General features: G+C 41.3%; 1 protein-coding gene across 14 annotated transcripts in view; it reads right to left on the bottom strand.

Moving 5' to 3' along the window:
* rapgef1b (Rap guanine nucleotide exchange factor (GEF) 1b) overlaps positions 1 to 23,797 on the bottom strand; it is a 47,293-nt gene that overhangs the window by 19,528 nt on the left and 3,968 nt on the right. For 9 of the 14 annotated variants that reach the window (XM_031317430.2, XM_031317428.2, XM_031317427.2 and 6 more), the window contains exons 2-6: positions 3,331 to 3,476; positions 2,523 to 2,701; positions 615 to 771; positions 420 to 508; positions 168 to 329 (exon numbers count right to left, since the gene is read on the bottom strand). In XM_031317430.2, coding sequence (XP_031173290.1) covers positions 168 to 329; positions 420 to 508; positions 615 to 771; positions 2,523 to 2,701; positions 3,331 to 3,476 — 733 coding nt within the window. The remainder of the gene's footprint in view (positions 1 to 167; positions 330 to 419; positions 509 to 614; positions 772 to 2,522; positions 2,702 to 3,330; positions 3,477 to 23,797) is intronic. The other 5 variants (XM_031317429.2, XM_031317432.2, XM_031317433.2 and 2 more) reach the window with 1 other exon arrangement.

Below are 23,797 nucleotides of genomic sequence, written 5' to 3'. Positions count from 1 at the left end.
CCTGGAACTCCCAAACAGCAAATATGTTAAGTCTGTTTCTCTTTGCGATTAAAATAAATGGTTAAAGTTAACTTAACTGACATTGTGATTTTAAATAGTAAAAAATAGAAATCAATATGTGTCAGTCAACGTTGATATTATGGTGTTAAAGTGTGCGTCATCTTCACCTGAGCTCTGCCATTTTGGCTTCAGGAAGGGGGGGTTTGGGAGGGGCCACGTCCTCTTCTGGTATGTCTGAGGCAGCCTCTGCGGGAGTAGCTGCCGGAGCAGTCTTTTTTTTCGAGACCTCCGGCTCCCGATCTATCAAGGGCATCTCCGATGACACGCTGCTGCACACATAAAAGCTGTCTGAGTGAATGAACTACTTTGAGTGTCTGAGTGAGTGTGTTTGTATTCTGCAGATCACACGTTGCACTCACCTCTCTGCTGTGGTAGCAGGTAGTGCTGGTTTGTTCGGGGTGGTGGGCGACGGCTGCTCCTGTTTCTCTATGGTCAGCTTCACCAATTCCTGTTCATAGAAAGAGAGAGCTTCAGTGGCTGCTACAATCAAGACACCACAGGTGGACGTAGATAACATCATCCACAACATTTCCTCCATCAGCCAAGGGGCCTACCTTTACTCCATCCAGCACGGCTTTGATGACGCTGGTGACAGACGCCACATTTTCCTTGTCCTCCAAGTCGACACCATCTAGCATCACCTGGTCTGCCCAACGGATAAGGTTGGCCAGGCTCTGATACACACGGTTATGGCAGGAAGATAGCGCCGAACTGTCAAAGGGTGTGAGAACACGAGTGGGCGAGGGTAAGAGTAAAACAAAGCATGGAATATATATATATATATATATATATATATATATATATATATATATATATATATATATATATATATATATATATATATATAGAACAGATAAAGAGATGATGTATAAGAGGTAAGAGACAGTATGCAAACCAGAGGTGCAGAAAAAAGAATGATTCAAGACAACACAACAGAGGGGTGTGAAAAAAAAGCAATGTGACAAGCACATGTAGACTGGAGGTGACAAAAAATCACACATATGATACACTTCCATCTATCTAGCAGCTATTAAACTACATTTTTAAGGGGCATTTGTTGAGGAACTGCAGGTATGCCTGACTACACGCTTGGGGGTTGAAAAAAAGGCTAGCTAGTGCTGACAGAAGAATGTAGAACCACATGGGGAAGCGGGGTGTTGTTTCTGCCTGTAGTGAATGGTGCTTTCAGACCGAACACTAAGGTGTGGCCCAGGCCTGTCCCAACATGCTGCGGCTGATTCACAGTGCCGGAATATCCATCCACTGTCTCTACACAGCTTAGCTCCATGGTGAGTAGGAGACGACTGTAGCTATGGGGGGTAGCAGAAGGATTTAAGGAATGGCGGAGCAGTTGGATGGGGGGAGAGGTTTGACCCAGACAAACTGAGCAAGCTAAGGAACTAAGTAGGAATGGTGGAATCATAAGTGCCCAGTCAGTATGACTAGAGTTTGCAGATGCTGAGATTGATACCAGACCTTTTGGCAAATAAGCATTGAATTCACGTAACACCAGGACAGTGAGTAGGAGTTACACCCACTGTTGACCTACTTAATTGACTATATTGATTTAAATCACTGCAGGCAGTTTAACAGTGTGGTACACTGTGTATTTTAACAGATGCCAAAACTAACTTGTTAACACGTGAGGGTGAAATTCACACACATTAATAACACAAGAGTAACTTGTACATGTACAGGAGCATATTTGCCCAAAAAACCCATCTACTAAACTCCATCCATTGGGGGTTTGACTCCATTAGACTGAGGTCAAATTCCCATAGACAGCTGCTTCTCAATGTTGCAGCAACAATCCATCTTTCGCTTCTAAACACAGGGCTGTGAGATACAAAATCTATCACCTCTGACCTCCATACTTTCATCTGTATTGATGCATGGGGAAAGGCACAAAGACAAAGACAGAGAAGTTCTAACATGTTTTAAAAGTCCAAACGAAACTGCAGCTAAGGTTACTTCACCCAGAGAGGAAGTCTAACAAACCGGTGACTATATCTAAAAGTTGAAGTTCATTTTTCATCCTCGGAGGTAACATTTCTAATAGTGTTCCACGTGAACAGTAAGTAACACATGAACGTAATTTCAAAGGCTTAAGGCATCAAGTCCAGGAAGCTTTGAGGTGAGAGACGTTGTCTGCCACAACATATTATCAATCTTCACAAGCTGCTAAGCGAGCGGAAGTCTACTTTGTGCTAGTTCTAACATGTCCTGCATGCATACCAGCTACGTTATGAGTTACGTCAAGAGTCAAGAATGATAAGAATGAATTGAGAAAATGGTACATTAGAAATTACTACATCTATAGCGGGACAAGGAAAAGCAATCAGGAAGCAATAGTTTATTGTAAAGACTATAATCAAATAAAAGTGCCATCTGTGCAAAAGACACCACTGTGTCAATAAAAGGATTAGGGTTAGGTTATTGTCTGATAAAAACATGTGACTCACCTGTGCTGTATCCGGGCCTCCACCTGAACCAGAGGCAGGATGGCTTCGAGCACCTTGCTGGCCGAACCGGGAAGCATCTCCAGCACCTTCTTCTCCACGACCATTTTGTCCACAATTGTCTTGAAGTAGCGCAGGGCACTGACCACCTCCTTCTCGTGCTCTTCCAGCCGACTAACCTTCTACAAAAAAAAAAAGAATTACACAGAACAGTAGAACCTTAGAATTGCAAAAAAAACCAACTACTTTTGTAGTGTTTTCATGATGATGGCGAACATTTTAAAAGTTTTTTTGAACACCATAGACTGAGTATGCAGTTAAATACTTATCGCTCAACCTATTTCACATTTGGAATATCACAACAGTCTGGGCTCTCTGCTGTGGTTCTATTATTCCCATGGTTTGATCGCAGTTCAAAGAACCATCTATCAAGTGATGTGGCTTGGAGCCATCTTGGTACTACAGCAACGGGCTCTTTCAGCTAGTCTTTCACAGCAGGGCTGCTGGGGAATATACTCATTACACTGAAAGGGAGCGGAGGAGTTCATTCAGGAAGCGACCCGGTTCCATTCATGTCTTTATAGGTTTAGACACCTGCTGTAGTGCAGCCAGCCGCCACAGCGACTGGGAAGCTGTGGGAACCAGTGGGGAAACTTGCGCACACACACACAGACACAATGGAGCTTGGGAGCGCAAAACATTAAACAGGGAAACAATCGTATCACAAATAGGCAAACAAACACACGGAAAAAGGTGGGAAAGAGATGGATTTCCCACTATACACACATCTGGCACAGGACCGCACACATACCTTGTTCGCAGGTTTCTCGGTACTCTTGGCTGCTGGCTCGGGCTGCAGTTGCTTGCCCTTCTTGGATGGAGTCCTCTTGATCTTGGGAGAGTGGAACTTGTCCATCAGTTTCATGGTGAAAGAGGACAGATGGGACCGCTGCGAGTCTATGGACAGAGGGAAAACAGAGGAAGTTGAGTGGTCAGTCGAGGAGGAGAGATTAACAGGGGGGGAATAGAAATTAGATTAAAAAAAAACAGATGGCGCAAGCGCACCGACATGTTGATTTCACTATCAAAGTATGCCACTCATCGGAAATTACGTTCAAGTGACCAGCTGTACACCAGTGAGATACGAGAACAAGACTGGTATTTTTAAGGAATAATATTTGTAAGAGGCGCATTTCATCTGCTCTTTCTGTTCCCAACAATAAATCTGCTGGACAGGCACAGTCACAGAGCCTCTTCCGGCAGTCAATTATGTGCACAGATGTGTGCATACACATGTGAGAGCACACAAAGAGAGACAAGGACAAAGCAGAAGAGTGTGTGGTTATAATAAAATACTCTAGTTAGTGCTGAGATGAAAATTGCTTTATGGTACATAATTGAGAAAGGGTTCATAATAGTGGAGTAATTTAGCAGAATTCCACTTTTTCACTGTAGAGAGGGCTGATTGTATCTAGGGAGAGAAGAGTCCCCCACTCCGTTAATCCCAGGAGAACTGACTGCTCACTCTCTGTCTCCCTTCACCTAATACTAATAACAGCGGTGGGATCTGGCAGGAAGGTGTGGGCTTTTATCGGCGACAAAATTACACCTCTATCTGGCGTAATCTCCCCTCAGCTCAACAACAGCGGGATCTGACATTCCACGGCCATCAGCGTAAAAACGCTGAATGGCGAGCAGTAGGAAAACGCCACAAACTGGACTTCCAGCCGGGCAGAGCTTTCATCTGCACCTTCGATCCACATGCCGCGCACATATCTACCCTACTGTCCTTTCTCCCCACCCCTAATCCTCATCATCCCTTACTCTGAGAGCAAAAGCCAAAGTTTGCTGAGGCAGCCAAGGACGACTGTGTGTCTCATTAAAAATGTTGATGAGAACGCTTCCAGTGGAGTTTCCTTCCGATGCAAATGCATGCGATGATTAGGCATGCATGACCCCTCAGGCTGTTGCTTTACAATGTGTTTAAAGAAAATTAGGGGTGTCGAAAAATAATCGCTGCATCGATGCTTTGCGATGCGTACCTGGACGATTCTGCATCGATGCAGTGACAGACCATAATCGATCATTGCCTAATAGGCCTGCACGATTAATCGTTATAAAATGTCGATCTCGATTCACCCTGTTCACGATTTAAATTTTAAATAACTTTTTTTTTGTTGATTAAAAAAATGACTTTGATTCTCATTTAATTTAGCGAGCCGACTGCATCACAAATGCTACTACTTTCTTCTATGAGTTTTAAACATAGACTGTATAAAAGAGGTTTTAAAGATGCAATGCTCTCCCTTCTCTTCATTGAAGCCTCTATGTTTACAGGCTTGTGGTGATGCACAATGTGCTATAGGTGCCAAAAAAAACATGTTTGGTACTGCCAATTTGTTTTGTCATGGTTCATGTGTGCAATAAACATTACACTTTGTGAGAAAAAAATCGTGGCAGAGAATCGTGATATCAATTCTAAGCTAAAGAAATCGTGATTCATATTTTTCCCAAAATCGTGCAGGCCTATTGCCCAGTGATGTCACTTGTTGATTTTCCGGTCGCTGCCTTTTTTTGTATTTGCCTTTTGTCTGCTGTGTTCACACTCCGCTACATTCATGAAGTGTCTTTTTTAAGAGCAGATACAATAACAAGGGGAGTTCAAATATATCTGACTGCTTACATTTGTTGATGAAAACCATGTGTTGCAATATATAATAACGATGAGGTGGTAATGCATCGTGATATCGAATCAATTCAAATCGTTGACAGGATAATCGCAATCAAATCGTAACACCAGTGAAGATTCACACCCCTAGTTGTTACGCTGTTTGTATGCACAAAAACAGCGTAATGTGTTGTTATCAACTGGTATTGCTAACAATGGCTAACCTGGCTAGAGCTACCCACACAATGAAAAAACTGACTTGTAAATGGAACACATTCAACTCCGGTGTGACGTCATTTCCAGCTCCGGTTTCTGAGTTCTGAGGTAAATGGAATGACCACTTAGCCACAGGCGATGCTGTGCTGCAACAGTGCACCTAAATACGAGCCTGAATAGCATAGCCAGGGTTGGCAGCATGTGTTTTCTTTGCATTCTTTTTTGTACCCTGAGGCTATACAAACCCGTGACAGCCAGTCTTGCTACAAGCCAAGGTGCTATGCTGGCAAGGTTACACTTTTGTGCAGTGTGTAGAGCGCACTGTATGCTTTTGATTGCACAGAAGCCTCCATATGAATTAAGTCTGACAAAATCCTATCTCTCTGACCATGTTTCCCCTATATCATGCAGGACCTGTGACTGACATCACACTTTGCTGGACCCTCTCGCACAATCCCAGCTTGAACAGGCCCAGAAGGACTATGTGCGAGTTTACAGCTGCAAGTCCCTGCCCAGAGTTGAGAAGCAGTGACATCAGCACAATGAGTCACCGCCATGATCGTTCCAGCTGGTCCCTCAGACACCATGGCAGTCCCCGTGGCTCAGCTGTTTATCATGCACACTGGGCTGGTTCCCTGTCTCCTCTGCTCCCTATTCATTTCTCTACCGTCTCCCTCCTGTTCTCTTTTAACAGAAAGCCCTCCCACTCCTTTAGAGTTCACTGGAAGTCTGGCTTAGCATGGAAATGACATCATCAACAGAAAGAAATGAACAGAGTGAAAGAGAGAAAGTCAGCGAGAAAGAAGAGAGAGAATACAGTGAATACAGCGAAGTGCTCTGTTAGTGTTATGTACACCTCTCAGCTTCCACCCTCCACTCCTCCACCAGAGACGGGCCCAGCCATCCGTCCCGCTCTCCCCAGCTGCCTACTTGCTGCTGTCCAGAGTAATGAAGTGGTGATGTCATTGGTTGTAATGTCTATTACACTGAATTTGACTAGTCATGGACTTAATCAAATACTGAAAGAAACCTCACAGTGAAAACATTTTAATGTTTTTCAGCTGCCCCGGCAACAACATGCCTTTCTTCTTGTGTGCCTACTAAACTCTGTGTACCCTAGTACACCTGCGAAACATTTCCATAAACAATTTTATTCTTTATATCCAATATTTGGATTTTTAGCTGCCTTGAGACTGCTTTTAGAGAAGTAGTTAATAGAGAAGGATTGGAAACTGACATTTCAATGTTCCCAGAAGGGACCAGATCATTCATAACACTTTTTACTTATTAATTCCTGTTAGTGACTCCCAAATGTCTTCCCTACTCCCCCAAAATACAGGGCAACACAGCAGCAGAGCCAGCCTAATAACAGTAAAGTGGGGTTACACTTCTATAAAGGGTGAGGTTTGACTCTTCTGTTGTAAACTGCAAGAGTCCCACAAAAAACTGAACACACACACACACACACACACACACACACACACACACACACACACACACCTCCCATGAGCCTCACTATGTTACACTGCAACCTCACAGAGTACAGTGGGATGAGTTTACAGTTCTGCAGTTAAGGCTCCTATATACAGTATGAGTATAATAGCAATATACCAAATGATAAACAATTCATGTTTGTTATCGCTTATAATGGCAAATGTCTATCAAATCAGTGCCAATTTGTTCATGCTGCTATGAAGGAGACATACAAAAAGAAAATCAGGGAATCAATAAAATCAGATTGTTGCTGAGATTGAGCAAGTAACATCTTTTGGAGGCATTTCAATTGCTTAAATACGATGCTGCTTTGAAAGGCCTTGGGGATATTTAAAACAAACACTCCAGTCTGAACGACTCTTAAACAAAGCCTGGGAGGGTTCTCACACAACTCTGTGGTAAAGTAGAGTCCCCAGGAGCCCTGCAGCTGCTGGAGTGTCTCAAAGCTCCATAACACAATACGTAAATACAAACATATACAGGCAACAGGGGAGTACATTTATTGGTGCGTGCTTCACATATTTTCTCATTTGCCGAGTTAACTGTGAGCCCTCATAGACCTCCACATTTAATTCTGTTTTGCCGGAACTTTATTTATCGGCCACAACACAGACACACCCATAATTCTAAATCAGCATCTATAAAAATATATATATATATAAACTTATATTACTTTGTAAACATGAAGAAGGATATCTTATCAGGCATGGCTGCCAGCGTTAATGAAAAAAAGCCCAAACCCTAACTAAAAACATTTTGGTGTAATGCAAATTTGGTCATGTTTTCACAAAGCTGTAATGAACAAATAAAGCTTTTACACACCTGAGAGTCTGTCTGACAGAGACATCCTTAAAGGTTTAACACCACCTTCTAGTGAACTGGATGTTATCGGTATAAACAGTGTGTGTACTTTTCTGTGTACTTTTCTATTTATAGGACAGTCTCTGTGAGCATGAGAAGGTTGATATAAATGATGCCAGATTGGTTATAGTATAATGGACAACAGAGACCAGAACACACTGACACATACCCATATTCAGTTAGAAGTCTAAACTTTAGATTTATCTGCCAACTTGTTGGTCCTACTTTTTTTTCTTCTTTTTTTTTACCTTACTTCAAACTAATTATTTGGGGGTATACCTAAACAATACAATGACCAACACATTTAGCTTCACATTTACATTAAAAGCAATTCTGCCGGACCAAACGGCTGAGCAGGGGATGCACAGTAAAATATTTCAGTGGGAAATCCCAGGATCCCAGTTGCTGGTCGTGACCCCTACAACACACCTGATGACCGGTGACATACGAACTTGTCCAGATCTAAGTGAAGAATTGACAGGCTGGCAGATTGATCTGGTTCCTGTTCAGTACAGGTGTGATCTATACAGGACAGCTGGTCGGCCCCTTGCTCATCCCCCCCCACTCTAGGAATAGGATGAAAACTGGGTGGAGAGATACAGGGGATGCTGTGCTTAAGGTTACACGCACAGCTGTCACCTCCTGCTGAACTACCTCAGTGAAGACTGCTCAATCAAAAGTGTGCAAGCCCAGCATATATGGACTTGTTGAGCATGCTAGAAGATTCAAACGAGTCAGAAAGGTCACAGTGCCAGCTGTTGAAGAGGGATCTGAAAGTGTGTGTGTGTTCTTGTTTAACTATATTTGTGGGGTCCAAAAACCGGGACTACACTATACTAGCTTTGTGGGGCCAAAACGCTGGAGCCCACAACTTTAAAGGGCTGTTTGAGGGTTAAGGTTTGGTTTTAGGATTAGGGTTAGAATTAGGTTATGGTTAGGGTGAGGGTAAGGCTTAAGGTTAGGCATTTAGTTGTGATGGTTAAGGTTAGGGTAAGGGGCTAGAGAATGCATTATGTCAATGACGGGTCCCCACAAAGATAGTGAGACGCACTATATGTATGTGTGTGTGTGTGTGTGTGTGTGTGTGTGTGTGTGTGTGTGTGTGTGTGTGTGTGTGTGTACAGGAGACATTTAAATAAATTATTATAATCTCTACAAAGCAGGGCAGGACAGTTAACATTAATTGAACTGGTGTGTGGTGAGTGAATGGACCTCTACCTAAATTAAATGTTGTAATCTGATCCAGCTTTCTAGTGAGAAAACGGAAATCTAGGAGTATGTGCACAAACAACGTGGGATGGAGATTAACACGAGGATGCTGATTATTCCACCTCTCTTTTGAGCATTGTCTATACCTGGTGTTACATATAATTAACTCTCCTTTCAAAACAAAGAATTAAAACACAGAATCCATTCACTCTTGACACACTTAAGTAGAACTTGTGTTAAAAAAAAATGAGAGAAACCCGCCCTGGGATACATGAAAATAGACATGTGCATTGTTTATAAGCAGCCATGCCTGCAATGAGCACTTATTTGTCTATAAAAACGACAACATACTGAGTGAATTACTGTCTGCTACACTGCAAAACAAAAACCGCGGAGGTGCAGTGCCAAGTATCATATCTCCACAGGCAAGACCTGGTGTGGAGCAAGAGTGTGGAAAGCAAGCCTGAGGCACGTGAGATGAACAGCAGCGAGAAAATGGAGAGGAAAGAGAGAAAAATTCAGCAGGAAATAGTTAAGTGCTTGGTGAATTATTTATCCTCCCCATTGTAGTGGTTGGCTTCCTGCTGGCTGTGTGCAATTTCAACAGGAATCCTCTTCATGTCCTCAGTTATCAACAAGCAGCACCATAGGACACAGCAGGCTGAGTGTGAGTGTGTGTGTGTGTGTGTGTGTGTGTGTGTGTGTGTGTGTGAGAGATGCAGTTTAAGCTACTACCCAAGGATGGCAGGGAAGAGAGGAAGCCCTGGTATGGAACGTGGCCCTGGTTAATTTCAAAAGTAATGGAGGAAGAAGTCCAGTGGTAGGTTTTACAGTTTTCCTGCTGTGCTGTTTGACTACGTCGTTCAACAACAGGCCACTGGAAGACTGAGAGCATCCAGTCTACTTAACGAGTGAGTAAATGACATGCAGTGGACGCTTAGTGCTCGGTGCACTTTACCATCTATTGTATTTCACTTATCAAATGAGTAAGTAAGACACAGAAAATGGTTTTCATGTGGCAAATCAAGTTACCAATGCAAACTGACTGTCCTGAAATAAACATAATGGGCAAATCCTTTTGACTTGGCATCTGTGAAATTACATCAGGGATTACAATAAACTATTAGTCATTTCTAACTGAAAAGAGGGTCTGAAATGAATACTTCACTGAAGCAATAGAAAATGGCTCGCTCTTAACTCATTTATATTATAAAACATACAATTACTTTTCAAAATCAGAAACCCAAATCGATTTTCGAAAAATACTTCCCGACTGTTTTTTTAATGGTTTGTTTTGACCAAAAATCAACAACTTTACCATTATTTAAATTCTTGTCTGGAAGAAAATGCTGCCTGCCTTCTGTTTGCATCTCCGCTTCTATGAAATCCAACTCAGCCAATACTGTATGTTATTAATAACTAACACAAACATGCCCTTACGGCTAGTATAGCAGCCGCGCCAACCATGGGTCAATGATCAGGAGCAAATGTCAATGTGGTGATGAAGGTGCTCTGCATGCTGGGTTGCATGGGAACAGACGGCCTGGTCAACCATGGCTAACAGACCAAGGCCACACAGCACAGGCGATCTATAACCCAGATCCATGTTACAAAACAACAAACCGGATCCATAAGTGCTTAGTGAGATTGTGTTTGGTCACCAATGCTCAGGCTACACGTGCGACATGAAGCTGAGAAAGTGAATGTAGGACAGTAAAGAACTCTGACAGAGTCTGACAGTCTCTTTCTCTGAGAGTGCCATCTGCTCTCAGATCTAACCACAGAGGTGACACAGTAGACTGAGTGGCTGATGATGATTGGGAAAACATTGATACAGGGGAAACTCCTGCTCTGTGAACGCCTATGAATCATGACATCACAATCATAGGGAAAATACCAATATCAGAAGTACACCAATTTTCTCTGGAAATCTCATAAAAAGGGGAGAAACACGTTCAACATGCAAATGCGTGGCGAAACAAACTATCTCAGGAAGAAAATACTCAATACTGTGTGACGCATCTACAAAGTACAAACACTTTATGTTTATAGCACTTTTTAAAAGAAAAAGCAGTTACAAAGTCCTTCACACACATGCACAATACATATGATAAATAAATAAAAAGAAACAAGGCTTATGTATAAAGGTGGGTTTTTGAAAGACGCTTAAAACAGTCCAGAGACTTAGCAGTGAACTGTGAAAAGTGAACTGAAATCACAATTATCTGTGGGGATGTAAATATGTCGGATTAACACGTAATAAGCAACAAGCAGCATGTAGAGACACATAACAAAAATCCAGCCTAATCTCTTGGTGACACACCTTGCATTCTTGAGTTTGTTTGTATGGTGTTGTGTTCTTATTACTCAGGATAAATGGTTGAGGTCAGACGCGTCACATCCAAATATATCTATCACATCTACAGTGGAGTTTAAGGGACGAGTCCACCATTTATCAAGCCACATTATGTTTCTTGCTTCGGTTTAAAGGCCCGCTGAAATGAAGCGTGTATTGTCATGGCACTTTGAAACACACAGAGCAATCTGACGATGCACAATCTATTATCTGAATCTCCTGTCATGTACAGCAATAAAACAGTGGCTTCGAGCAATGTTTTGCAACGGTATTTTGCAAGTCCCAAGGTTATACTGCTGTAGCAACGTGGCAGATAAACAGTGAGGGGAAACAAAACATATTGTTTTATAGTCATAACATAGCTTAAAATAAACCACTACGCTCACCACGAGGCTACGGAGGTTAAAACAGACTATGAACAGTTCCATAAGTTCCATATTTCTTTGTAGCAGGGGGAATGATGTCTCCATACAGGGAAAGTGCATTTTGTTGAAACAATGTCTATTATATACAGCTCAATCTTATACTGTCATTAGATGCAATCTAAAATAGTTCACAATGAAACAAAACAAATGAGAAAAGAGTTAGTCTATTTTAGTCTAGTCTATAGTTTATTTCTATAATGTTAATCATTTACTATCATTTTGTGACGACTATACAAAGGTTGTTGGATCATTTCATCAAATGAAGTAAGGAATTCCACTGAGGTACTTTGTACTACGATAAAACTATAGCATATCAATAATAGGCCTATATATATATATATATATATATATATATAGTATTACCGTAAGACAGATTGTAATGTCCTGAAATATTAAATCAGTTCTCAATAATATGAGGCATCATTTACCACTTTTTGTGTTCATTAATCCAGATAATTCCAGAAAACTCTTGTGTATATTTAATTAATTAATTAACCAGAAGCAAATGGTGAGCTGTGCCAATATTAATAATAATATTGCTATTTGCAAAGTAAGTGTCTGTGTTCTAGGGCTGCCACCTCTTAGTCGATTAGTCGACTAATCGGTCGTTTTGGTCTTAGTCGACTAAGATTTCTTTAGTTGATGAGTCATTTTTTATGCTTATTCATGCTTAATTACTCATTTCCAAGAAACTTATGAGCACATTTCTGGTAAACACAAGATTTAAAGTGGTGCTTTTGCAGGATTAATTGTGGAGAAACTCAGCTTTACAGATGGCTCATTAACTACATTTATATTGTGCTTTTCTAGTCTTAACCACCTCTCAAAGAGCACAGCTCTGTTGATTACATCAACTAATCGATTAATCGACAAAATCATATAAGTGTTAGTCGACTAAGAATTTCTTTAGTCGAGGACAGCCCTACTGTGTTCCATCACACTGTCAAATGGTGGGCAAGATAACTACTTATGCATGGGCAACAGAAATACACAGTAAATCCTGGCAGGGACTTTCTGCAGTTCCACACAAGGGAAGCTGACATTACCTGCTGTGGTTGTTTTGAAAGCTCACAAAGAGAATGATTCGTCTTTTCAGCAGGTAATTTGAAATATGATCACAGTATTAAATTCAAAGTGAGTTCCTCAATGAACTGTTCTGGTCAGGCAGTTAATTATTGATGATAATTGACGAGACATTTCATGATGAAAAAAATTTCATGTTCTCTGGAATAAAAAACAGATCGGTACATGTACAATCCAATAAGACATATGACACTAACACAGAGCTCTGTGACAAATGTAAGCCAGTAGCTTGGTGGTGTTTTTGGAAGAGGGTGGGACTATTAGGCCTGTGTATTGTGTGGTGGCATAAACATTTACAAGTCTCTAGCCTCAATGCCTCCTCTGTTTAACTATGAAGCCAACAAACTCCTTCTTCCAAAGCTCTCTTAGCAGAGTTAACAGCATCTTTTCTACCATCTGTATTTCTCTATGCCCTCTCTGTGCCTTACTACCTCAGACTGGTGGTTCATTCTTATTGGTACCATTTGCTGGTAGTCAACCCACACATTTCCTCCCTCCTAGTTAGTGTGTCATGATGGTAAAGACCACATTGTTTGTCCACATTTGCACATCACTGTGTGGGTTTGAGAAAAAAAAGTTGAACCAAATATACTGTTGGAACTGCTGGTGGCTCACATATTAACCCCTACACCTCAGGCTTCTTTTATTATTATTACTCATTCATTCCTCCGCATCACTGCTTTTGATGGTCACTCTGTTACGCCCTCCCTTTTATCTTAGCATGTCTGTGTGTAATTGGAACTAAATTAACAGCAATTTATTTGAGATTCTGTATGTCACAGCTCTAAGTGTTACAATGAGCACATACAGTACAAGCATTACACCACACTGTGGGATGTGACACACCGTTAAGTTATTACGACTATTCAAATAATCCTCTCTCTGGCAGTAGTTGTAACTCATTCTGTATGGTTTCAATATGGGTTGAGGTCTCATAGTGGGCACTGAACGAGTTAATGGAACTAGTTAATTGGAGCCCTTGGCACAGCAGTTCAGTGGGGTTGTATTGAAAGCTATGGAGGGAGCCCCGAGGTCTAGGTCACTCAATTGTCCTAAGTACAACACACACGTACACACGTGTGTATACATACACACACACACACACACACACACACACACACACACACACACACACAGTGCCTCTAAACTATTCAATACAAAGTGAAAGGTTAGAGATGGGATGCCACAGGGCCTGACTTTCAACAGCATTGGAGACAACAAAATAGTCCACGAGCACAAGGCTTTTGATGCCCCGATTGTAAAATGAAAAAAACAAGAAAGCTGCACACACTGACACAGTGACAAAAGGGTTGAGTGAACGAAGTAAAAACACAAAAGGTCCAGAATGGTGACCTTGTATGACAGTAGTTATAGACTATACATCTAGTGGCCTCGAGGAAGATTAAAAAAAAACACAATGAACTTGAGAGTCCCTGTGTATCGCTGCAGGAACGGAAGAAATCACTCAATATCTGCAAATAATGCTCACATCTTCTACATGTTCAAATGGGCTTATTTACCAGTCCCTCCAGAAAAACGCGATTATGCGGTCGCATAATTCAATGCATAATCAGCCAAAGTCCGCATATTTATGCGGGGGCTGCATTTTTTCAAATACGCCGCACTTTCACCGCATAAATTGACGATTTCCGCGCAAAATATGCAGGGCTTGCATGATTTCATAATCCCCGCATTTTCGTTGCAAAAAAGTCACATATATCTTAGCAGAATGTTGAAAAATGTTGCGCTTACTTCACACAAGAGCAGCCATTTTCCCCTGTTGCCATGGGAACGTTATGAAGTGACGTAATCAGCGACGTGAACATCATCGAAAAGCTGCAAACCCCGCGATGAAGCCATGATGAAACCCCAGTTTTTGCAAGTTCCCGCAATTTCATTGCATAAATATCCCGCATATTCCATCGCATTTAAGAAAACGTGCCGCATAATCAAGGATTTTTGCCCGCAACAATCACAAAAAAAAAAAAAAATTCTGGAAGGACTGTTTACTGTATTTGGATCTAAATTAGTTTAAAGAATGTCTTTCCTCCTCATTGGGCTGATAATAATAAAGTAAACTGTGTGAAGACCAGCGCAGGTCAGCACAAACATATAGCCCAATGCAGAGTTGCGGTAGTTAAAAATAATGTTCTATTTTGAATATATGTTTAGGTGTCTCACTATGGGTAACGCTATACTGAGACACATCACATAATGACTGTGATTAGAGCTGAAATAATTAGTTAATTAATACATTTTAATCACATTTTTAACAAAAATGCCCACGTTCGCTACTTCCAGCTGCTCCATATTGATGATTTGTTGCTTTTCTTTGTGTTATGTGATAGTGAATCACATATGTTTAGGTTTTGGAGTGTTTGTTGGACAACACATGTAATTAGATTACATCATATGGGCATGTTTCACTATATCCAGACATTTTGAAGAACAAATAATTCATAAATGAAATGATAAAATATTTAGAAGACCAATCAATAATGAAAATAATAGTTTGGGAAAGGTGGTGATAGCTCATGATTGCACTCATGTATGGAATGAATGAGGCTCCAGACGGTGACCTATATTTACATACACATGATTTATATTGGAGGACAGGCCAAGCATATGTGAGGTAGAAGTGTTGATAGCGGGAAATCACACAGCAACACACACGTACACGCCATCCTGGGTACCCCTCCTGTTCCTTCCCCCCTGACGCCGGGGCCACTGGCACGATTTCCTGTCCCTTGTCTCCCTCATTGAGAGCCGCTCCCTCTTTTCTGGACAAACTTCACAGTCCAGAGCAGCCTGGCCTCAGAACCTCTGCTTCTACAGCTCAGCTCCCCTGTTTAACAACTTACCTCACCTAAACAGGCAACACCTAATCACACAGTACACTGAAACTTACACAAGACAAAGAAGCCCACTGCGCCACAAAACCGCCCGACAGAAGCATGCTCAAAGCAGTCTGATCCTTCAAGTCACCTTCTGGCTTGAGTGGTTTACTGCATTTCGTAGAATTCCATTTAAAGCTCGCTTTCTGAACCGAGTGTTTCGGCAGAGACAGACAGGCAGCAGGTTCGCCTTGGGTGAAAACCAATAGACTAAAGAACCACAATGTGCTATAAATACCCAGCTTGTCAGTATCTGTAACATCAAGCAGCACCAGAACAGAGACACTGCGACAGCTAAAAACCCTGTGATCTACTGAGATGAATTCTCAGCGAACATTCTCAGTGAACGGCAGCTGTTTGGCAAGACAGCGCGAAGCAAACAGCAAACTATAAAGCACTTGAGATAGGAGACTGATCCTACACACAGACAAACAGCCACAAGAGAAGCAATCACTTCACTGCCATAGTACAAGACAGAGACAGATACAGAGAAGCATAAGGAACAGCGCTCTAGTGAGTAAATGTCCTCGAGCAGCGAGGAGTGGTACCACTCTCCCCATGTTAGAGCGCTGTACAAAGCTGATCTTGTCTGTACAGCGGGCTACTTGTCATCCTCTTGACACTTTGTGCGCACACACTGCATTGGACAAGACTGACGGACAGATGTCAAATAATGCACACTCTTCTTGCAGTTCAAATGCATTGTGCGAAACCAAACTCCTTGCATTCGGATTGTTTCACAGCCTCCTTAAAAACAGGCTTGGATGACAGATGTGTCCGCCACAAAGAACAAGACTCGCCCTCGCACAGCCACTTATAATTAGACAGTGGTTGTTTAAACTGTGTCAGTGATGAATAATCCAACAAACACTAAAATAACTTTGTTTCGTTTTCAAATTATTTTAATCATCATGCATACAAACCGAACAATGAGCGTGTTTCGCTCTCTGCTGTTGTAGGAAGTACATACAGTACATCTGGCAGTTCATATGAATAGTCCCAACCGCTTTCCAGTTTCATTAAAAACTGCATTAATATCTCTATTTATAGTGCATGCAAAACATTGAACCATCACTTCTGAGCTGGGTATATTGTGGTGTAATATATATTTTTGAAAAAGGTCACATAAAACAGCTTTGAGTTTGCATGTTTCTTTTGTGGTTTTGACTTTTTTTTTTTTTTTCATTAAACAGCGTGTTGGGGCAGGACAAAGTTGGAAGGAATTTGACTTCAGAGTTCAAAAGAAGATTGCAAGAGCGCTTTTGTTGATGTTGTGAACAATGATGTCTAAAGAGGCTACACACATTTTGCAGTAGTCTTACTGTGGGAAAAAAAAAAAAAATCAATGAAAAAAGTTGCGTCTGCATAGCTGCATATCGTCTTACAGCGATGTATAGATCATTTGCCGTTTTGTCCTCTGGTCTTCCTCTGACACACTGCAGCAGACATACTGGACAACAGAAATGAACTTTATAACACTTGATTATTATTATTATAGCTGTAGAAAGTCTACGTAAAAGACTCCAACACATGTGTGAGCATTTACGTTTAAACTTAACGCAAATCCAAAAACGAATATGGTACTATAACATCAATCATTTGGTGTATTCAAGTTGCCTTACTTGTATGTTTGAAGAAAGTCAGATGGTCCATGATATGGCTAAAAACAGTGATGCGTCTTTCAATGCCACAACAAGGAATCATTAAAGACAGGTCTATAAAGAAATGCATTTTGATGATCAGGTAATTGCAACATCCTATCCACATCTTTTCGTCCAGCTGTAAGTGAACAACATAAGATGCTGCTGGAGATCAGTTTAAACAAAGTGGTTATCTGTTATGGATTAATATCACCTAAAAAAGTCATTGGCTGACTGTGGAAACAAGCTGGGTGCCTAGAGTGAAGCAGTTGCTGTCTAATACACTACATGTGGAGAAAAGGAATCTGATATGCTCTGAAAGATAAACAGGAGGACTTTGCAGAAACGTAATATCCCTCCCTCACTTAATTGGAAAGAGGTCATACGCAAACAGTTTTTGTTAGTCCTGGCACATTCACAAAGTGCCTATTTTTTGTGCGGAGCTGTTAGGGAGGTTTGAGGGGGGTCTTTATTACTGTTTTTTTTCTTGTTTGTGTGCATTTTTCATTTTCCTCATTTGTTTCAGATTGTACGTATAAAATATGTTGGGATGCTTGTTATAATGGCTATGCTTGTGCAAACTAGATGTCCCATATATGTGTTGCCTCACAACCATAATAATAAAAAATATTAAGACAAATGAAAACACACACAAGGATCGGTTTGCATTAACAGTTCATCAGTTCAACATTTAAGAGCAAAATTATTTAACTCATCAATTTCAACTGGAGTAGAAGATGTACTATGAAGAGCAAAAAGTCCATATGTTTGAATGAAGCCTTAAGAGGATATGTTTTCCATTTGACTTCTTCAGACCAAAGTCCACTGATAGCAGAAGCAAACTTAATTCACTCTGACAAAGTGTTTTACAATTTCCCATAGCAGCTTATAAATCCAAAGTGTTGCATATCATGCATGTATTATTGCTATTCTAGAAACATATTCCCTCATTCAGGTTGCATGAGAAGGAACATCCAAGAGGAAGTGGGTCAATGAAAGGAGACACACACAAACAGAAAATCCAAACTAATAGTCACTGACGGAATGAACACTGGGTGTGTGCGCGCATGAAAGTATGTCATGTACTGTTTGGGTACGATAAAAAATATACCAAACCAATGACTCAGAATGATGTGTAGCCAGACAAGTGTGCACACACAACACACACACACACACACACACAAACACGAAGGCAAATACGCGCCCACATTTGCCTTGACAACAATAGTGACTTGTTTGCAAGCAATGTCAACTTCTTTCTCTCCATTCCTGATTTAGACTGGCATCGGAAACTGCCAGCAACTGTGGGACATCCCCTTGAGTGTAAGCCAGCGCTCTGACCCAGCCATGCCACCCTGGGGTCTGAATGATTAGACACACTCACACACACACAGCGCCCAACTTGACATAAAATCCTTTATTTCTGGATCTCCACATTTTCCATCAACCATTGAGATTGTCGCACTCAGTTGCCAAGGCCACTCACTATTTCTGACTCTCTCTCGGTCTGCTGCTCACTTAACTTTGGCTACTTCGAAAATGGCATGCAGACAGGCATTTCTTTTCTTCATTCTTGAAGAGGTGGGCATTACTGTATTTGATGATTGCATGGTAGTCAGCAAGTGCATAAAATACCCATATAATATACTTACTAAGTTTCCTCATTCAAATAGACATCCTATCACAGGTACAGTTTGTGCGTAACAGCAGGACATGCCAAACACATTCCAGTCACTGGCTCTGGTTCAAAATGGAAATAAGTGTATCCATAACTTGTAGCTCTCACGAAATGTTAGGAAAACAAAAATCTCAGCAAGCTGAAACACAAACTCAATTGAAATCTCACTGCAAAACAAGAACTGAAAGAAAACGTCATAGGACGTATTACAAGTTTCAGTAGTGGTTCTCAGTTCTGCTAGTTTTAGTTGTTAATCAATCATTACTTTAAACCTATACCATATGGTGCATTCAATTGATGCTATTAACTTGTTACAGGACAAACAAGACCAATGTCCAGGACTAAGAATTAGAGTTACAGTATTTGTCCCTATGATTTATTGAACTTTATAATGTATCACAATAAACCCAGACTGTGAAGACTTTGGGTTTGGTAAAGCAATTCTCCAATCTGGATGTCTAAGCAGTATGTATTAAGATTATAAGATACTGGAGAGGATGCAATTAGTTAACACAGCTGCATCCTAAAATATTCTGCAGTTTAAAAGTGTTGTGAATCTGCAATGAGATGGGTATCAGCTGATTATGCTCATATGAGATGGGAAAGTGGAGTCATCCTCTTGTTGATCCTTACTGAGTAGTTCCAAACATCAGTAGCATCCCTGCAGCATGGGCATGGCCAACTCAGCTGTGGCTGGAGTGAGACCTCCTCATCTGTAGCCCTGTGCAGTCTGCCAGTTTGAAACACATCACTCACTCTGCCCGTCCCCAAAGAGGGCTATCACAGCTACAGTGACTGGGCAGGTAATGGTAGACAGACAAGTGGGCGCCTGGGTAGCTCACCTGGTACAGCGTGCAGGGGCTTAATCTTCGACGCAGCGGCCTCAGGTTCAATTCCGACCTGCGGCCCTTTGCTGCATAGACAGACAAGATACACACACTAGGGCTGCCACCTTAGTCGATTAGTCGACTAATCGGTCGTTTTGGTCTTAGTCGACTAAGATTTCTTTAGTTGATGAGTCATTTTTTTATGCTTATTCATGCTTAATTACTCATTTCCAAGAAACTTATGAGCACATTTCTGGTAAACACAAGATTTAAAGTGGTGCTTTTGCAGGATTAATTGTGGAGAAAGTCAGTTTTACAGATGGTTAATTAACTACATTTATATTGTGCTTTTCTAGTCTTAACCACCTCTCAAAGAGCACAGCTCTGTCGATTACATCAACTGATATCATATAAGTGTTAGTCGACTAAGAATTTCTTTAGTCGAGGACAGCCCTAACACACACCCATTCAAACACTGACTTTTACTGCCCCGCTGGGCTGAAATGCACAGATTTATTAGGCTGTGTGTACCACAGACTGTGTGTTTTCAAAACAAGATATTATGGCACTCTGCACTGTGTAATTACACAATGATGGACTCAACTACCTTAATTATGGAGCCTCTATGTGCTACCGGCTCACCAGGGTGGATATGTTCATGCAGCTTAACAGCAACAGCACAAACTCACTACAAACATTAACAAATCAAACATTGTTAACCTTTACATGTGAGTGAACACAGAATCAGCTTCCATGGTGAAGCAAGGCAGGCAGATTGGATGCAAGATGCAGGTTACAGCCCCACAGTGTAACCAATACCAATTTTTTTTCACATTGTGTAACTAGATGAAGACCACAGCACTGAGGCACGCTGGCAGTACCTCACCTGATGAGCAAAGGTTAAAAACCTACGGCTTCTGTCTACAAACTTTGGAGCTGATAAGGCAGAAAGGCAGCCTGTGATGGATGGCCTGCAGAACAGCCTCCTCGGGCTGGGTCCACCCAAGACTTCAGTGGAGCAAATGAGCACCTTCCATAAAGCCACACGACACAAAAAGCACAGCGAGGAATGTCCCCTGTATTTCATTCTGCCAGCGAGCCTATTTTACATTAAAGCTCCAAAACTGGCTAAAGCAGCCTAGACAAAGAAGTACACATCCCCAAAAAAACCAATGCAAGTATGCATTTATTTCACACAAAAAAAACTTGTTGAATAAATGCATAGTGTGCACGCGATTAATCCTACTCCTATAACCCTGTGCTTGAGAATACATTTTAGCAGTGAATAGAGTCTGTGTTCTGGCGTGTTCATTTACATTTCAAATAATGCCTAGTCTTCTTACTTTTAGGATCTGTGCTGTTTGAATTGTGGAAAAACAGAGAATATTAAAAAGCTTTATCCAGTTTCTTCATTGTTATTAATATCATTTAAATGCCCAAAATAAAATCCCATTTTGGGAAAGATCAATCAGAGCAATGGACTAATGTCAGCATTAATGAGAGAACAGCAAGTGCGACATTGATCTTACAGTCCACCATGTCTCAGGAGAAGAGCTGTGTATATTTGTGTGTCTTTACCTGTGTCCTCATCTAGATCCCCCTGTAGAGAGGAGTCTGTGTCCTCCGAGGAGGCCTGGCTCCTCCAGCTTATATTGCCCATCCAAGAGGCCTGAGTCCACACACAGCTACTGGTCCGGGAGTGATGCTGATGGTTATACTTTTTGTATACTGATGACTTGCTGGTCAGGCTGACATTGTTTCACAGCTATCGCTCAGTAGCACTGCTGAGCGTTAGTCACAAACTGACTAGTTCGCATGATCATTCTCTCTTGACTCAGACACACTACACAGCACTTCAGAGATCCACAAATAGCATGGAGAGAAGGCAAAAGGAATTGAAAAAGTGATGTGCTTTTCCAGAGTTCATTGTTGTTTTTTTAAATAATTCTTCTTGTAAAAATATGTCTAGAATCACATAATCCTGGACAGAACATCTAAGGAAGGCCGTCTAAGCGGTCATCAGTGGTCCTGGAGAGGGTCCAACCCACAGCAATCTGAAGTGGGGATGTACTGAGGAGTTGTAAGGAACGGAGCATGCCACCTGCGGGAATAAATGACCTGCTGTCTGGCATGTAGGCCAACGCACAGCAGAGAAATCAAGTGAAGCATCATCTTATAAAGACGAACCCCTCTAAGAAAGATGTCTCAAGAGCACACATGAAAGTAGAGAGATGAATACGACCTGTAAATGGAAGCCGAATTGAATTACATATGAGATCTCAGAAAACTGCCATCTTTAGCTCCTTAGAAGCTGTTGAAGGGAGAACAGCCTTGAAAATATTTATGTTACAAGACCTGATTGCCTTCACAGACATAGCCTTCCACTGCTTATTGATATCCTCGATCCAGTCATTACCACAACATGTAATCCATCCATTTCTCTCCCTGGTTTCTCTCTCTGTGCAGAGACTCGATTCCCATCAATGCTCTACCTTCCTCCACCCTCTTTCTTTCTCTCCCTAAGCTGTATTCCCTCCCTCTTTTTGCTTTCCTATACACAGCACACACACAAAAAAACTAATTACAACACAGCTAAACCTATATGGGAACAGCAAGCCTCTCATTCTGTGGGAGAGGGAGGGTGAAATGCTTTCTGCCATCAAACCTCAAAATTGCAGCATGTCGTGGCCAGTTAGCTCAGTTGGTAGAGCAGGCGCACATATAGAGGTTTACTCCTTGACGCAGTGACCACAGGTTCGACTCCGACCTGCGGCCCTTTGCTGCGTGTCGTTTCCCCTCTCTCTCCCCTTTCATGTCTTCATCGGTCCTAAAATGTACTACTCAAGTACTGAAAGTAAAAGTACAAGTATTGTGTTATGTAGTTATTAAAGAATTCAGTCAAAAGTTTGAATATCATATTGTTTATATTATGTCAAATGTTTAGCCAAGGCTGTAGCCAAAGGAATTACCAAATATTAAAAATAACAAATATTAACAAATACTGAAATAAAATGTACAATTATCACACTGTGCAAGTAAAATGAACATCCTCTCCAGCACAGTAACGATTAAAGCCCCCAAAAATGTATCACACTAGCTAGTAACGTGTGATGAACAGGAAAGTTAGCAAGCTAGCAAAATACAGATAAACTAGCAGCTTCACATCACAGGGTAAAACGGTTAACATTCAGTACTCATTGCAGACTTAAACAACTCAGGAATAGCTTAACAATAGCTAAATAGAAAGAGTACAAACTTACATCGTCTCTGACTTCTGAACAGGTGACCGTAATGAAAAGAAACACGTAACTAACGTAGCCGTAACTAACGTAGCCGTAACTAACGTAGCCGTAACTAACGTAGCCGTAACTAACGTAGCCGTAACTACACACACTGTAACCTACACAGTCTCCGTAGCGTGAGGAATTCACAACAGTAACGAGTAACGATGCAGCACATAAAAAATTTATCGGAGTAAAAGTATTAAACTCATCGGAAATATGTACTCAAGTAAAAGTGGAAGTAGGAGAAAACAATAATACTCCAGTAGAGTACAGATACAGCCTTTTAGTACTTAAGTACAGTAGTGAAGTAGTTCTACTTCGTTACTATATATCTCTGCATACTACTCGCTACGGCGTCAATTCACACGCAATCGCAAGGTAATGTTAAGTCAATGGAGGCCGAATGGTGTTGTTAAACACGCTTAAAAGTGAGTATGCGTCTTGATAACACGCCAATAATGGTAATACGAATTGGCATGTCATACATACACCACTTCATGAGATCAGTCTAATCACCCACTTTTGTAATTGCGACTCCTTGAGCTTTTGCTCAGAGTTTTGGTGACTAAGGCATGCAGAGCTTGCTATTAGAGATAAGATATTTCCGTCTGAAGTGATGCAGTAACCACAAACACAAAGCCAT

Source organism: Sander lucioperca, chromosome 14, assembly GCF_008315115.2.
Source record: "Sander lucioperca isolate FBNREF2018 chromosome 14, SLUC_FBN_1.2, whole genome shotgun sequence".
In the NCBI taxonomy this organism is placed as follows: Eukaryota; Metazoa; Chordata; class Actinopteri; order Perciformes; family Percidae; genus Sander; species Sander lucioperca.
The sequence above is the reverse complement of the archived record's forward strand: the minus strand, read 5'-3'. Positions and strand labels throughout refer to the sequence as shown.